This window comes from Lepidochelys olivacea, assembly GCF_965140295.1.
Source record: "Lepidochelys olivacea isolate rLepOli2 genome assembly, chromosome: 22".
Lineage (NCBI taxonomy): Eukaryota > Metazoa > Chordata > Testudines > Cheloniidae > Lepidochelys > Lepidochelys olivacea.
This window is the reverse complement of record NC_140432.1, coordinates 21,814,806-21,832,240: the sequence shown is the minus strand read 5'-3', so window position 1 is coordinate 21,832,240 and position 17,435 is coordinate 21,814,806. Positions and strand designations below refer to the sequence as shown.

Here is a 17,435-nt window from a genome sequence, read left to right as displayed (position 1 = left end):
AAAGGGGAATCTTTAATTTTAATCCAAATTGAGACAAGTCCCTCGATCCATGTGCATCCCATACCCTAGCTGTAACATGAGGTAAAAAACAGCAATCTCCCTCAGTCACAACTGACATCTGAACCAAGGTTTCCCACAGAAATAAGTTACCCCAAAAAGAGCCTTAATCCTAATGCTTCCAGTTCTCCTGCACTGTTGGCAGTGAGTACAATTAACAGGCGGGAGGCTTTGGAGACTGTTTAATGCCCAGCTCTGAATCTGAGGCATCTACTGAAATTTCTGTATTCAAACTGTATGTGACCACTCAACGATGTGTATGTAACAAATAATACTGTTGCTCTAAAAATACCACAGGTTGCAGGGCATTGGTTCAACCAACTGATTGACGTGACCCATGACTTGTCATGTCATTACTGATTGACATGACATTTTTTCTTTCAGCCACGTAAGCGCAACTAAAACAGTCAGGGAAGGAGACAGACTATGGATAGCACATTTCACAAGCCTATCATTCTCCAAAATGTTCTAAAAGAAGTTTGAATTACAAACAAGCCACTAGGGTGTGAATGTTTGTCTTGATTTCAGATGCAGACAGAATCTGCAGCACTGCCTGGGCCATTCCATGGCCTGCGGTAAGCAAGAGAAAGGATCAGAGCTCTTACTCATTTCTTTCCAGTGCATTTTCCAACTCCTTGGTAAAGAGGCTCTTCTCTCCAATCTAAATAGGGAGGGAGGAACATGAAGCATATTACCAACGTAGTCACATATAGTCTCACTCAATTCAAAGGAGGAAGAGGTCATTTACCTTGGAAAGAGCCGTGTCCAGGATCTTGTCTCCAGTTGTTGACATGGCAACTGTTCAAAGAGAGAGCTTTTTAAGAGCAGCAATACAGAGAGATCAGATAGGCCCAGACTCTGTAAGTCTCTGCGTGGTATGCAGCAAAAGGGTACATGGCTGCTGCATTGTAGTGCAGGTGTGAATGCAGGCTCCATGTAGCAGGAATATTCTAGGAGTACTCTGCACTAAGCAGGAGTAAAGATTAGGTCTCCTGGAAGTGTGCTGCCTTATTCCCAAGAGCACAGAGTAAGAAAAGGGAAGGCCATGAGAGTGTATCTAAGGACAGTAGTTTTAAGCAGGATCCTCATCACACTAACAAGACACTTTGCTTTGAGCACCTTCTCTGGCCTCACTCCTGCTATTAGGCAGGTGCTCAGCAGCCGTCCAACCAATGTAGCATTGGGGTCCTGACTGCGCCCTGTCTGGTTGATATAATTTTTTACTTATGCACTTGAACATGGACATATGGTGCATCTGGCTTGGAGCTAGACTAATACATGGTTACTCTATGGAGTGACAGTATCATAATCTGTATAGAAACTCAGGAACTCAATGCTCAGCGGTACATGGAATCCATCCTCTCCTTGCTCTGCAGACATTAGCATCTCTTGCTCAGTCACGTGAGCCTAACTGGATGGAACTGATCTGGATTCTCCACTTATGCAAACGCTGCAATCTCTCTTCCTTGGGCCAAGGGCTTCTTGCATAACAGATTTAATAATTTTATTAAGATGATGTTAAAATAAAAAGAAAACGGTACAGAGTTTAAGCATAGAAGTTTCTGGTTATCAGGGAATAAGGTACAGATTATCAAGGGGTGTGAAATTCGGTTTAGGATTGGGTGGCGTAAGGAATACATAATCTGCAATATGCCCGATTGGGGGTAAAAGGTTAACGGGTCAAAGTACAGACATTGAGATATGGGGGTATGTTGTTCATATAATGGCTATGTTCAGGTGTGGAGTATAATGAGTGGATACGATGATGAGGACGGATTTACCCTCATTTGGTGAGATTTAATGTTCAGTGAGTTTATGGTTCTAGTTCATATGGTCCAATGGGAAAAGTCTCTCGGTCCCTTTCTCATAGCTGATGCAGGATGTCGTTACGCATCAAACCATCCCACTCCAGCTGCTCCTTGCCTCTGAGCAGCATTTGAACACTTACCAATCTCAAAATGAAGGCTGAGGTATCGCTTGCGAAGCATTTCCACTACACTGTCTGTCTGAATCCGGGCCAGCTGCAGTTTAAAAACAGAAGGCAAAGTCCATTGTGAGATGGCATGCGTTCAGTACATCAGCCAAAAGAAGCTTTTCTATTCTTAGACATTGTCAAATGCACCCACCAAAGCTTCCAAAACACAAGCATTAATGGAAATAAATAGAAGTCTTAGCATAGTGCTACAGAAAAACAAACCCTACCCCTGCATAATGATCACAACACCCAGCTGAAGAAAGTATTACCATCCCTGCTTTACAGATGGAGAAACAAAAACAGAGTTGGAGTGACCTGCCCTCTGGTCAGAAAGTGAGTCAGTGGTAGGGTCAGAATTAGAGCACTGTAAAGACATAGCAGACAAAATGTCTTCAGTTAGAAGTAGTGGTTTAAACAGGGGACTGGAAGTTCTATTTTCAGCTCTCCCACTGACCTGCTATGTTCTGTGGCCAGTCATTTCAGCTCTTTGTGCCTCAGTGACATTATCTTTAAAGTGGAGACAGTACTTACCCACCTATCTGTGAAGTGCCATCACTGGGTGAATGGAACTAAAGAAACACAATGATGTGCCTTTGTAATTTTTAAAGTGAGTCAGACTGAGCATTGTGCACAGTGCTAGAGAATAGGTCTTGCAGTAAGGGGCACCCATTGTTATAAGAAAGCAGACTAAATAGCCTGGTGATTCCCACCTCAATGAGTGATGAGCTAAAATGCAGCATATCTGCTGTGTGCTTTTTATGAATGCTAAACTTTAGCATTGCTGCGTGATTCTGCAAGGAGCCAAGATTAAGATTTGTCTGCAGGAATTGTGATCTATATGAGCAGAGGTATGTCCGAAAGTTGTGCAAAAGGAGAACAGACAGAGCAAACCGCAGGGTTTGGAGGCTGCAAAAGGCCCTGGTACCTGTAGATGGGACACATTTAATTTACACTCTGGAAGGGGGAGGATCACATAAAATAGTCCAGTCCACCACCACTATCCTACTCAAGCAGAAGGCAGAGGATCCCTCCATAGATCCTGACCTTGTGAGAGGCAATGTAGTCTAGTAGTCACAGCTGAAGATGAACCAGGAAGCCTAGTTTCTAATCTTTCTCTGCTACTGATGCTCTGAGTGGCCCTGGGCAAGTCATGGGTTTCCACATGCGTAAAATGAGTCCAACAAACTTCCCCTTTGTAACGTGCTGTGAGATTCTGGGTGAAAGGCACAGGTGCTATAAGTGCAAAGTGTTGATAATGATAATTCTTAACAATAGATTAGGAGATCACACACGGAGGAGAAATGCAACGTCCCACCCTTCAATGCCCATCTGTGTCATCTTCTAGCCTCCCGCAAAGTACAGAGCCATGCCTGCGCCTAACTTCCAGAGTAGGCAAGATTATCTCAAAACAAAGGCCCAAGACACATTTATCTCTCTTTGCAAACTTGCTCTTCCCAGCTGCAGCTAGATAGCAAGAAAGACCCAATGTATTTCCTATATCCTCCCTCCCAGGCCTTTGTGAGCATCAACGCACCCGAAGTTTTGCCTCCATATAAGATATTTGGTTATTGGATATAGCAAAATGAAGACACAAAGGGATTCTACTGAAAGAGGAGTGCAATCACCTCCTTGTTTCTTGAGCTACTCCATGAGCTTGGTGCTGATGGAATGTGCCAACTGACAGCCATTGGGACTAAAGTTCTGTTTATTCAAAATAGATACAGTCCAGGTGGCATCAAGGCAAGCTTGTCCCACATAGCTGTAAAAACCATGCCTCAGCCCCAACATGGAGGGATCCCCTGTAGGAGAGCTCAGTCTCACGGCCCATTGAATCTCGGGCCTTCCTATGGGGACTGCCAACAAGGAGGCCTATTACAGTGCAACTCTGATGACAGAATAGTTATTTCTAATTCATAGAAGTCACTCTTTGGCAAAGATATCGTTACTCCAGTCTAGGGTCTGAGGAGGACTTGGGCTTTTGGTTTGAGAAAGATAGCTCATCTGCATAAACAAATATAAGTAAATTTATTTCCATCTAATAATACTTTGTGCTTAATACAAGGATCTTAAGGTGCTTTACTAATATGAATGAATGAAGCCTCATGCCCCAGACTTTCTGTGAAGTATCCACAAATTGTCCCCATTTTACAGATGAGAAAATGGCAGCACAGTTAAATAAAGAGCTAAATTTTCAAGAGCGTCCACTACTTTGGGTGCCCAAACTTGAAACATCTGGATCCCAATTTCCATCTGCACCTTCTAGTGACTTGAGGTAAGAAAACTCAGCACCTCTGAAAATCAGGTGCTCGGTACGTAAGACCTGGGCACCCAAAATCTAGAAGCCACTTTTTTGAAGATGTGGCCCTAAGAGACTTGCCATAAATCACACCGTGTCAGTGGTAGAGACGGAAACAGAACAAGGGAATACTGATTCCTAGTCTTTCACTCTGACCACTAGACAACACTTCCCTATTGAACAGGAAACCTGATAGATGCTGGACTTCATTTGGGTTTAATCTATAAATAACAGAGATACACACTTATTTCCAGAGGGTAACTGCTGTACATCATATTTTTAAAGTTAAAATCAGCCACCCAGATTTTCTGCTTTTAGGAGATGCAGCTATAGGGTTCTCAAGTCACAACTGTCCCCATTGAACAGAGACTCAGCAATATGGCCATACCAGAAAAGAAGCTAATACAATAAGCAAAAACTCACCTGACTCTTCCTGGTGCCCACTCGGATAACTCTGTTTTTCAGGCCATTTTCATCCTATGAACAATGTGTTTCACATATTTTAAAAATTAAAGCAAATCCCCCAAATCCATAATTGTGCAGGTTTTCTTTCCAGTGCTGTCTGCCAACTGAAAGCTCATTCCACCGCAGCTAAATGTGTTCCCCAAGTGGCAACCGCATCTTCCTAAACTGAGCAAAATATCAAATATTTAAACTAACACACGAGAAGGTTTGCAAAGAGTATAAACTCCTGTTGGGAAATGTGCAGCACTCCCAGAAGGCACTCACTGTCTTGCAGTATTGGACCCTAGAGCTCAATTCTGTGAGCACTAGCAGACATAGCACACACTACTGTGAACAGTCCTATTGACTTTTGTAGTAAGCGTTTGCAGGATTGGAAATCATATGTGTTGTATTATTAAGTTCATAAATGTTCAGCTATTCACAAAAAGTCATTAAGAAAAACACTTAGTCCTTATATAGAACTTTTCACTTTCAAAATGCTGTGCAAACATTAACTTATATCTGCATATTTATGGAAGTCTTTACAAAATGATCAAACTTTTAACTTAATTAATACCCAGCTAGGACTGATCTATTCAGTAAATGGCAGAATTAGAGGGATAAGTGGTATAATCCCTTTACTCTCTCACCCTCTCCTTTTGATTTAAGCACTATATTTCAACTAAGACAAACAGTGCAGAGACCACAACCTTAGGTACCTTTTACTTGTAATTGTTTTCTAAAAATGGGAAAGTAATATTGTTTGATTTTTGTTTTCTCCCACCCCCTTAAAACTGTAAAGGGAAGGTGAGTAGATTTTAAGCCTGACCTATTAAATTATCCCGACAGATTTGCAGAGCTGAGATATACACATTATTTTATTACGAGATATACAATTACCATGAACAATCTAAGCCCTGACGAATGCAAAGTCTGTTCCTTTACCTGAGTGCTCCTCAGTGTCTTGTTCTCCATTGCTATGGACTTTTCCAACCCCAATGCCTGTTATGTGAAAGAGAAGAAGACGCTCCTTGAACTGGGAAAGAGGAGAGGAGGGACGTTATTGCCTCAGCTGCCTAGCACAATGTGTGCCAGACCATGTGCTAGAGAGAAGGGCTGTTCCTTTTGTGACCCAGACCCTTCTGGCGTAGCATGGACACACAGATAAGAGGTGACAGGCATGCTACAGTATGTGCTGCACTACGATATTGGGAAGGAAAGGCCTTCAGAAAGCAGGGATGGGTGTGACCAGCACTTAGGAATGGAGGTTACCAGTTCTGCAGAGAACGAAATTCAGCTGCAGGAGCTGCCTCAGCAGAGCTGTCCAGCTTCTGTACGGAAAAAAAAATTGTGCTGAATCACTAGGAAGAAAGGATGGCAGAAGGAAACCGTCTCTCCCTCAGTGACACCCGCTCAAGCCCTTTGCTACCTGTTATACCCCCAGATCTGTGTATGGCAGCTAATGCATTACCCAACAGAACAGTCACAATGATCATTTTCACCAAGATATTCTTTCGTGGGAGAGGGACACACCATGTGGCTTCGTACAAAGCAGAGACTCCAGCTCTATCACCCATCCTCAAGGCAATGGAGCACAATTTCTTTACAACTACCACAAGCTATGTGAATTGACAAAGGGCAGCGAGCCAAGAGACCTAGGTTTTATCCAGAACTTGGCCCTCGATTTGCCTTGTAACTTTGAACAATAATTTAACCACTCTTCTTCAGTTTCCCTTTCTATAAAACAGCTCCTTGTAAAGTACATTTGATTTTTTTAATTAGACTGATATTAAATAAGGCCTCATGTACTAATGGGCAGGGTTAAACGCTCATTCTTATCTCTAAGCTCAGAAGCGGTCTCAGCCCAGTGGAAAACCACTTGTGTTGAAATCTTTGACTGACAGCAGGGTTAATAAAAATACTCAACCCTTACACAAAACCGTACCTTCAGAGCATTAACTAATTTGGTTTCAACGTCAATCATTTGGGACCTATTGCTACCTTAATCTAGGATTCTGAAGAGTCATATGTTCACAGATTACAATTATTAAAATACGTACAATCTTTAGTTTTCATAGTTGGCTCGCTTTACTCCCAAGTACCATGAACAGTGTTCATTTTAGCAGGTGTATGGTTATACACCTGAAGAGAAACAGTCAATAGAAAAAGATTCCCATTTGATCACATCACATGAAGACAGACAAGTAAACACTGACAAATGTTATAGGTGCTTGTGTACAAATGCAAAAAGCGTAAACGCTAAGATGGGTGAACTTGGTGCCTGTTGTTAAGTGAGAATATTGATGTAACAGGCATCACAGAAACTTGGTGGAATGATGACAATCAATGGGACAGTAACATCAGGATACAAAACACATGGGAATGACAGAGTAGGTTGTGCTGGTGGGGTAGTGGCACTATATATAAAAGAAAGCACAGAATCAAATATAGTAAAAACCTTAAATGAACCAAACTGTACCACAGAATCTCTATGGATAGAAATGCCATGCTGGAATAAGAGTGCAACAGTAGGAATGTACTACTGACCACCTGACCAGAATGTTGACAACGGTAACTGTGAAATGCTCAGGGAGATTAGAGAGGCTATAAAAATAGAAAACTCAATAATAATGGGGGGTTTCAAATATTCCCATATTGACTGGGTGCATGTCACCCCAGAAGGGATGCAGAAATAAAGTTTCTAGACACCATTAGTGACTGCTTCTTGAGGCAGCTAGTCCTGGCACCTACAAGGTAAAGAGGTAATTCTTGGCTTAGTCCTAAGCGGAGCATAGGATCTGGTTCAAGAGGTGAATATAACTGAACCACTCAGTAATAGTGACCATAGTGTAAATAAATTTAACATCCTTGTAGGGAGGAAATACAAAAGAAGCCCACCACAGTAGCATTTAACTTCAAAAAGGGGAACTACACAAAAATGAGGAAGCTAGTTAAATGGAAGTTAAAAGGAACAATCACAAGAGTGAAAAGCCTGCGAGTGCACAGAAACTTTTTAAAAACCACCATATTAGACATTCAAACTAAATGTATATCCCAAAGGAAAAAATAAACCAGTAACAGGAGCAAATAAATGCCACCATGACTGAACAGAATGAAAAAGGCAGTTAGAGACAAAAAGGAATCCTTCAAAAATTGGAAGTCAAATCCTACTGAGGAAAACAGAAAAGAACAAACTCTGGCAAATCCAGTATAAAAGTATAATTTGGCAGGCCTAATTAGCAGCTAGCAAGAGACACAAAACTAACAGTCAATTTTTTTAAAGTACATCAGAAGCAGGAAGCCTGCCAAACCACCAGTGAGGCCCCTGAATGAATAAGGTGCTAAAGGAACACTTGAAGAAGACAAAGCCATTGAGGAGGAGATCAGTGAATTCTTCGCATCCCTCTTCACTGCAGAGGGCCACACATGAGCCACACAAATATGAGGAACTGGCCCAGATTGTGGTGTCAGTGGACAAGGGTTTGGAACAAACTGATAAATTAAACAGTAATAAATTGTCAGGTCCAGATGGTATTCATCCAAGAGTTCTACAGGAATTCAAATATGAAATTTCAGAACTCCTAAGTGTAGTATGTAATCTATTGCTTAAATCAGCCTCTGTACCAGATGACTGGAAGGTAGCTAATATAATGCAGATTTTTAAAAAAAAGGCTCTAGAGGTGATTAGGGATGTAAAAGGTTAAATGGTTAACCGGTAAGCGGCAGCCAGCCTGCAGGAGCCCCAGCCAGGCAGCCCCAAAGACCCCAGCTCCTCTCCCTTTCATCCCGACATAATTTCAATACTTTAAATTATTAGAGTAAATGTTTTAAACTGTATTTACATCCCTAGAGGTGATCCTGGCAATTACAGGCCGGTAAGCCTAACTTCAATATTAGGTAAATTGGGTGAAACCGTAGTAAACAAAAGGATTATCTGATACGCACATGAACACAATTTGTTGGAAAAGAGTTAACACTGCTTTTGTAAAGAGCAATCACGTTTGACCAATCTATTAGAATTCTTTGTAGGGGTCGACAAATATGTGGACACGGGTGATTGAGTGGATACAGTGTACTTGGACTTTGAGAAAGCCTTTGACCATGTCCCTCACCAAAGGCTTTTAGCAGTGTAGGCAGTCATGGGATAAGAGGGAAGGTCCTCTTGTGGATCAGTAACTGATGAAAGAACAGAAAACAAAGGTGAGGAATAAATGGTTCGTTTTCACAGCAGAAAAAGGTAAATGGTGGGTTACATCAAGGATCTGTATTGGAACCTATACTGTTCCACATATTCATAAGGCCATGAACAGTGAGGTGGCAAAGTTTGCTGATGGTATAAAGTTACTCAAGACAGTTAAGTCCAGAGCTGACACTGAAGAGTTACAAAGGGATCTCTCAAAACTGGGTGACTGGGCAACAAAATGGCAGATGAAATTCAATGCCAATAAATGCAAAATAATGCACACTGGAAAACATATCTCAACTACACATACAAAATGATGGGTCTAAATTAGCTGTTACCACTCAAGATAGATCTCGGAATCATCATGGAAAGTTTTCTGAAAACATCCATTGCAGCAGTCGTCAAAATGGCTAACAGAATGTAAGGAACCATTTGGAAAGGGATACATAATAAGAGAAAATACCATAATGACACGATAAATCCATGGTATGCCCACATCTTGAATACTGCATACAGTTCTGGTTGCCACATCTCAAAAAAGATATATTAGAACTCAAAAAAATACAGAGAAGGGGAACAACGATTAGGGGAATGCAACAGCTTTAATATGAGTAGAGATTAAAAAGACTGGGACTGTCATTCAACGTAGAAAGTAAATGATGAAGTGGGGATATGCTGAGGTCTATAAAATCATGAATGGTGTCGAGAGAGTAAATAAGGAAGATTTATTTACCACTTCACATAACACAAGACCCAGGGGTCACCCGATGAAATTAACAGGCAACAGATTTAAAAGAAAGGTAAATACTTCCTCAAAAACTGCATAGTTTACCTGTGGAACTCGTAAACGTGTCAGGGGATGCAGTCAAGGCCAAAACAACAAATGGTTTCTAATAGGAATTAGATAAGTTCATGGAGGATAAGTCCATCAATGGCTATTGGCCAAGATGGTCAGGGATGCGACATTGTATGTCCCTAAACATCTAACTGCAAGAAGCTGGGACTGGATGACAGGGGTTGAATCATTCAGTAACTGCCCTAATCTGTTCATTCCCTCTGACGCATCTACCACTGGCCACTGTCAGAAGACAGGATAATGCACCTGATGGACCACTGGTCTCACCCAGTATGGTCACTCTTATGTTTAACCCTCTCTGTCCCTGTGCCTCCTTTCCCTACACCACATACGGCCGTCTCCTCAAGACTCACAAACCAGAAAAGTTAAATCTCTGGAAGGAGATGTCAAATTCATTCTGTGGCAAGGCCCAAATTTAATTTTCAATTACAGTCCACAGGCCAAAGAACGTGTTCAGGACAACACGCTCTCCTCGATGCACAGACCTTCTACTGAGATCAATGGCAGGTTACCACAGAGATCAGTAGTAGAATCTGGCTTTTAATAACAGAACTGTCAGTAATTATTTGTTCAGTCCCTTATTATCACATTCAGACTCATGCAACAGGAAAATCTGCTTCCCTTCAGGTACACCGTTATTTCTGCCCTTTGTTTCTCTTCCCGCCTTATCCTCCTTTCTCTGTTTCCGTCCCTCAACTCGGTCTTCAGATATTTCCTCCTCTCTTCCCTCTGCATTTCCTTCTTAGCAGCAATTCCCATCTCCTTCCCCATACCACTCACCAACTGGTCATCAATTACATAATTAATGCTTACATTCAAGTGTCCATTATAAGGCTTAAAAATGAATACTCCATTGAGATTAATGAGAGAGTTCACACCTCTCAAAGCTACTGTGTCTCAGACTGTCTGCAGATTCAGGAAGATTATGAACTGAGGCATTCTTGTTGATTCACATTTGAAGAAGTTTCCTTCACAGCCACAAGGACTAGATTTTTTTTTTTTTTTTTAAATAAAAATCTTAGATTCTGCCACATCTGAAAATAAATCCATCACAGGGAACAAGGTGTTTGACCCTCTGCTCTAGACAGTGACATATTTCACTTGCTACGCTCCTCATCAGGTAAATGTCATAAGTGCCCGCAAGGCTAGGTGTTCCTTCCACTCAATGCTGTCGAAAGCCCTCTACAGATCTGCATAAGAGACTAAGTTGTCTACAATGACTTGGCTGTGCAGAGAAGCTGTTAGCTCATCTGATATATAACTCACTTACAGACAAGGTCAGTGAAGTCGCATCTTCTACTGGTCCCTCACCCACCTTCTCTCGCCAATATTCTGGGAGCAACAAGGCAACAACGACACTGCCGACATATAACTCACTTGTCCAAAGTGCTGTCTTCTCAACCTCTCATCTGTGGAGCTTTTACAATTCTGAAGCCATAAAACGCAGATTAAGAAGGTGGCTTGCCTCAAGTTTGGTCTGCGTATCCCTCTCCTGAAGCGCATGGATCTTCCCATCTCTAGTCAGCACGTAGAGAGACCCCCACTCTGCTAAGACATCCACCACGTCATCGAAGACCGAGCTGTACGCGATGAACTTGTTACATAGGTCGTAGACATTCAAGATTTGCTTGTCGGAGTTCTGCGGGTCGCTCCCAGCAAACTCTGATCTGGATACCAGAAGAAAGAGCAAGAGTTTAACACACATGCTCTTGGATTTCTGAGTCACATTCTCAATAGCGTCTCCTTAACACACTTAGAGCCGGGATACAAACCCCTGAACAACCATGCGAGTATGTCGTACGTTGTTAGTCCACATACTAGATGGGAGAAATCATATCTGAGTTATAAAAGGGTGGTGACAGATCCCACTGGCTCTGGAGGGTGGTGCATACCGCTATCCCAGGAGCAATGACTGGATTCTGTAGATTCAGATCAATCCATAGCAGCTTTTGCCAGAGCTCTAATACTAATCACATGCCACAGTAATGTCAGTCAACACCTGGGACGATTCTCGGGGTGCCCAGGACTGAGTCACCTTGTTACCCACTCAGCCTCCAGCTAGAGAGAGACTTGCTGCTGCTTAACTGGGTGTCAGCTCCCTGACACTTCCAGCCTGTTAGCCCCCAAACCATCTCCTCTGGGCTATGTCACCCCTTACTTTGCCTTGCAGGTTAACGACAGGTGCACTCCAGTTCCGAAATCCCTTTGAAGCCTTCCCCTGTAGCGTTCAGCTCCTTAATCACTGAACACTCACAGTAATAAGAGGTTTGCTGTCCCCTAAGGCAACAGCGTACACATCATCTTGAATGATTCTGCTCAGGAGCAGCATCCCGTACAATACTACAGCACTGAGTTCCACTTAGAGTGAAAACAATCATAAGTTTATCATCAAAGATCAAGATTTATGAGATAGTGAGTAAGGATAATGGAAACAGAAGGGTTACCTATCAAACAAAATTGTAACACCATTCCTAGACACTAACCTGAACTGTCTGACCTTCTGTCCAAATAAGATTATCTTACCCAAAGCCTTTTTGCAGGGTTTTCAGCCAAACCTGATTGAGACCCTATTTTCATGAATGTAATCGCACCACCCGATTACCTCCTAGGCAGAGGAATTCAGGATGGTTTCCTTGTCCCCAGATACAGTCTAGTAAATCGCTGAAGTGCATCCCTGGAAAAGGTTCTGAGCCCCTTGCTGTTCTGCTCTTCCTGTTAAATCTCACAATTCTTCCTCTGCATTTAGCTCAGACTGGGGATGGCGAATGAGACAATACGTGTCAACAGACGGACGGACAGATCTCTTTGTTCTGGCAGGAAATCAGTTCTTCACCGCTGCTGGGGATTAACACCTTGATACAAACTATCAGAACACATTTCCAGTGGATATACACATAACTCCTTACACAGCAGCCGTACCTACATTTACGAGGATAATCATAACCATTTAAAACCCGCAACTGGTACTCTTTCCGAATGAATACTATGAAAGCGACAGGCCTGTTAGGAGTTGCTGTTACAGACCAGCGAGCCCTCTGCCAGCTGAGAGCAATGGGGATCTGTGTCACAACAGCCTTGCACAACAAAGCGCCAGGAGAGCTGCAAAGAACAAAAACTGCACAGTGAATACATGTAAAATGGTCTCATCTGCTTCCCGGAGTCTTACTTTGGAGAGCTCTTCCGGTCCTTGGAAAGGATGACGAGGTATCCCCGATACCAGTGAACGATCAACTTCTGTCCCTCAAAGGCAAAGCAGGGGCCACGCTCATCTGGCTGGTACAGATACACACATTCGTTTCCTGCCACAATGAACTGGAGGTCCTGGGAGGGGTCGCTGAGCGTGGAGCAGCGTAAACCGCAACCATGCGTGTCCAGCTCCAGACGAGGATAATCTTTCACCGACAGCATATAGGACTGTGAAGGAAATATGATTTTTTAGAGATTACATCGAACGGCAGATTGGTGATAAATAACCAGGCGCCGTTACAATCAGTGGGCCAGAGTCTGACCTCCATTACAGCTTTGTCAAGCCAATATCTTACCTGGATGTTCTCCGTGGTGACAACAAAAAGGTGGGTGATTTTCCCAGACTGGCGGAAGGCAAGGCCAGTGACTGGGTAATTGCCTTCATGTAAGATCTGGGTCTTACTGTGTCGGTCTCGTGTGATGTCCCCTTTTGTAAGCACAACGCTTCCATCTGCAAAGCCTGTTGAAGGAAAAGGACTAAACTGTTTATGTCTATGGCACTTTCCAAACATTGACTAGTATTAAGTCCAAGGCAGCTGCAGTCAGCTGGATCCTCCTTGTTGTTTCCCAGACAGATATGCGTACCGGGGCGGTCCCACGGTCTTCTCACTTCACGGACACATGTATCAAACTCCTTTCCTGAGTAGGGTCTACCAGGACTTCTTCACGGCCATCTCCTGGCCCAGTGCAAAGCTCTCCTGTTTGAGAAAGTCCGTTTCTTACACGGACGCTTTCTTTATGGTTTATTTTCTCCTATTGCTCTTTTTTGTTTTGCTTTGCTACAACAGATGCCTGACTCGCTGGAACCAGTTTTGTGTAACAGTTGTTTTAAAGCACACAGTGCGCCTCATGTGCATAATTAGCACTATAAAAGTCAACATTGTAAAACGGAAGGAAACCAGTTGGTCAAAAGTCACATTTTTAGAACAAGTCTCTGGACAAGTTACTGATCCACGAGAAGACCTTCTCTCTTATCCCATGACTATTTAGCCTGCATAAGAGCCTTTGGTGATGGACCTCGTCAAAGGCTTCCTGAAAGTCCTAGTACGCTATATCCACTGGATCACCTTTGTCCAAGTGATTGTTGACACCCTCAAAGAATCCAAATAAGTTGGTGAGGCGCGACTTTCCTTTACAAAAAGCCGTGCTGATTCTTCCCCCAACAAATCGTGCTCATCTGCCCCTTGTGGGTTCCAGAACTAGCTGCTCCAAGAAGCAGTCACTCATGCCGTCTCAAAATTTTATCTCTGCGTCACGCCACAACGTGACATTCACCCAGTCGTCATAAGGCAAGCTGAAATCACCCATTATAACTGCGCTTTCTGCTTCTAGAGCCTCTCTCCAGCCAACCTTATCATTTCAGAATCGCTGTCACCATCCCGGTCAGGTGGTTGGTAACCTATGCCTACTGCTATACCTTTTTTTAGTCAAGCATGCAACCGGGACCGGATTTCCAATTAGGCACAGTAGGCACGTGCCTAGGGGCACTGGCGTTCTAGGGTCATGTAAAAGTTAAAGGTGGGTTAAAAGTTAAAAAGTTTGTACATATGTGGTTAAAAGTGGTTAGCGTAAGCTTATTTTAAAAATGATAGACAACCCAATGATACAGTAGAACCTCAGCGTTACGGACACCTCGGGAACGGAGGTTGTCCGTAACTCTGAACAAGACCGTACAGACTTCAGACACCGAGTGGGGTTGGGACTGCAGGTAGGGGGGAGTCAGGGCTCTGGGGGTATCAGGGCTTCTGACCCTTGGGAGCACCAGGGCTCAGGCCTTTAGATCTCAGGGGAGTGCTGGGGCTTCAGCCCCAAGGCTCCATTCCCACCTTCTGCCTGGGGGGCGGGGGCGCCAGAGCTCGTACAGCCCCGCTCCCAGTTTCAGCAGGGGAGGGTCACGCTGGGGCTGAAACCAGCGCTCCCCTCGTAGCTAAAGCCCCAAGCCCCAGCACCCTGCCCTCCGGGGCTGAAGCCGGGAAAAGAACTGCGGGGTTTCAGCCCCAGCACTCCCTCCGGGTCTAAAGCCCTTAGCCTGGTGCTCCCGAGGGTCAGAAGCCTGGACCCTTTTAACTACTGAAGGATAACTTTTAAAAAGATATGGACTGTGAGGCTATCACTAGCGCGTTTGCGAAGCAAAAGTCAAGGAAGGAAACATGTGCAGTAAAGTAGCACTTACCTGCTACCAATGTGATTGTTTTAATCACATTTATTCAATACAATAACAAAAAAATACATATTTAAAATTACAAAAAACACAAACATCAGCTGTAGGCGGGGGTGAGGAGAGGACGGCGGCGCTGAAGATGCTGTGCCGTAGGGCGCGGAAGGTATAAATCCGGCCGAGCATGCAATTTCTATCCATAGTGAGTCTATGGTACAGTTTGTTTCATTTCAGATTGGCACCTTATTTGACTACGGTTTCTTTAACATACAATGCAACTCCCCCACCAGTGTTACGTTCTTTATCTTTCCTATATATTTTATAGCCTGGTATTACCATATTGCAAAACCCATTCTCCTCCGCCTGAACAAAATCTCAATTTGGGGTCAAAATTACCCGAGTGTCCTTTTTGTTTCTGTTCTTTCCTTTCTTGCAATATAGAAAAAGAGTATGTACCTAACTTTTAAACCTCAATAGAACATTAAATCTTGTTTTATGGTAAAAATTATGGTAAAAATCAAGATTTGCCAAACTTTTGCAAGTAATTACTGGCATTCTCAACTAGCGTCAGGTTCATTCTCTTTAGGGTGAAAAGCATGTGACGTGAAAATGTCAGAACGCTCTACGCTGCCTTCTGTAGGACCAATCCATTTTCATTCCATCATATTAACTTCAGAGTTTGTTCGGCACCTTCAGGAGGCGTTTGGCTTTTCACTTACCGATAGCCATGAAGTTAAGAGTCTCATGGACAGTTATGCAGGACACAACTGTAGGTTTGTTACCCGGTATTGCTGGGAAAATCCTTGTGCAAAGAGGATTCCCACCATCTCGTTTCTCTAAGTTCCAGACTTTAACCTGCAAACAACACAGACAGAATGTGAGTAGATATGGTCTTAAGGTATATTGGGGCCACAACCTGGTCCCTTTTAAGCCCATAGGGTGAGAATTTAACACACTGTTTTTACACCAAAGACATTCCCAAACTAATCCCAATACATTGTTCTTCCTCAGAAAAGCACACAAGATGAGCTCATGTCCTCTTTGTCATTTCACTTACCAGCGGGTTAATGCCTTCTTCATCTTCACCAACAGAAGCCAAGATGCTGTGCTGCTTCAGCTGGTACAGGTGAGTCACCCTCAGCTTGTAAGCCTGGAAACTGCTCAGCTGAAGGGAGCGTGGCAAGAACCAGATCTGACCTTCCATATGTAGAGGATAGTCAAGGTACTCAGAGAAAACAAAATGAAACCACACATATCACAACCAAACCCTTCTTAAGCTACCCTTATTTATTGACAGCTGGCCAAATATACTTATACTAGCTATTGTTCCAGTCACTGAAGCGATCGCAGGGCAACAAAACATTTAGTGAACATTTTAACGTGCAGGTGACCTGGAGTTGGAAGAGGCAGACGTTTTCTATATGCCAAAGGGCAACTGAAAAACAAAACAACAGCTCGGCGCACACCTAACAGACGTCCTACTTTAGTTTAGGGCCCAATGCTGCGAGGTACTAAACACTTTTGACGACTCCCAATGAGAAGCGCCTCACGGGAGGCTTTCAGAACCTTCCTATATAGAACCCATAGCGTATTTCAAGATGAGGGTGGTCACCTTGTTTCTAGTACATAGATGAAATAGAGTACACTAAGCAAAACTTTCTAGTTCTTACCAGCAGTGATTCTCAGCCACGCAGAACACATTCACAAGTGTCTTCACGTGCATCATGCAACAAAGAAAATGGACCACACTTCCTAAAGCCTGAGCGATTCCAAAAACACACAATATGTCAGCAAAACCACACCTTGCGGTTTCAGTGAGTGCTTACCATACCCCAGTTAACTACCCAAAACTCTCTTTCTATAAAGGAGAAATATTCTGAAGTTTGACTGCATTATACATCACTCACACACTTTCCATTTCATTTCCTCACAAAACAGGCAACGCACAGGTGGTGGGAGAGCAAGTTTCTTCCACTCCACACCATCAGTGTGTCTCAGTCCCACTCAGAAGCCCTCTCCTCTAGGAGTAAGTGGGAGTTCAGGCCACACAGCTCACCCAGCCCTGGACCCGTGGGCTGAGATTAGTGGGGGACAATTTAGTGACGTGAAGCAGACATGCAAATATTTGAACATTACACCACCAGCCAGGCACGGGGAGCAACCTTGTCACGAAGCTGCCGACCCTGGATGGCGCGATCTCACTGGCCTTCCCCATCGGTT

The 17,435-nt window shown here is 43.4% G+C and overlaps 1 protein-coding gene across 3 annotated transcripts in view; it reads right to left on the bottom strand.

Moving 5' to 3' along the window:
- HMBS (hydroxymethylbilane synthase) overlaps positions 1–17,435 on the bottom strand; it is a 29,756-nt gene that overhangs the window by 11,860 nt on the left and 461 nt on the right. The window contains exons 2-11 of one of the 3 annotated variants that reach the window (XM_084612002.1): positions 16,273–16,421; positions 15,935–16,070; positions 13,354–13,517; positions 12,978–13,225; positions 11,277–11,478; positions 5,718–5,774; positions 4,752–4,805; positions 2,006–2,078; positions 806–855; positions 663–718 (exon numbers count right to left, since the gene is read on the bottom strand). In XM_084612002.1, the coding sequence (XP_084468128.1) occupies positions 663–718; positions 806–855; positions 2,006–2,078; positions 4,752–4,805; positions 5,718–5,774; positions 11,277–11,478; positions 12,978–13,225; positions 13,354–13,517; positions 15,935–16,070; positions 16,273–16,421 (1,189 nt within the window). Of the gene's footprint in view, positions 1–662; positions 719–805; positions 856–2,005; positions 2,079–4,751; positions 4,806–5,717; positions 5,809–11,276; positions 11,479–12,977; positions 13,226–13,353; positions 13,518–15,934; positions 16,071–16,272; positions 16,422–17,435 lie in introns of those variants that run through there. The other 2 variants (XM_084612003.1, XM_084612004.1) reach the window with 2 other exon arrangements.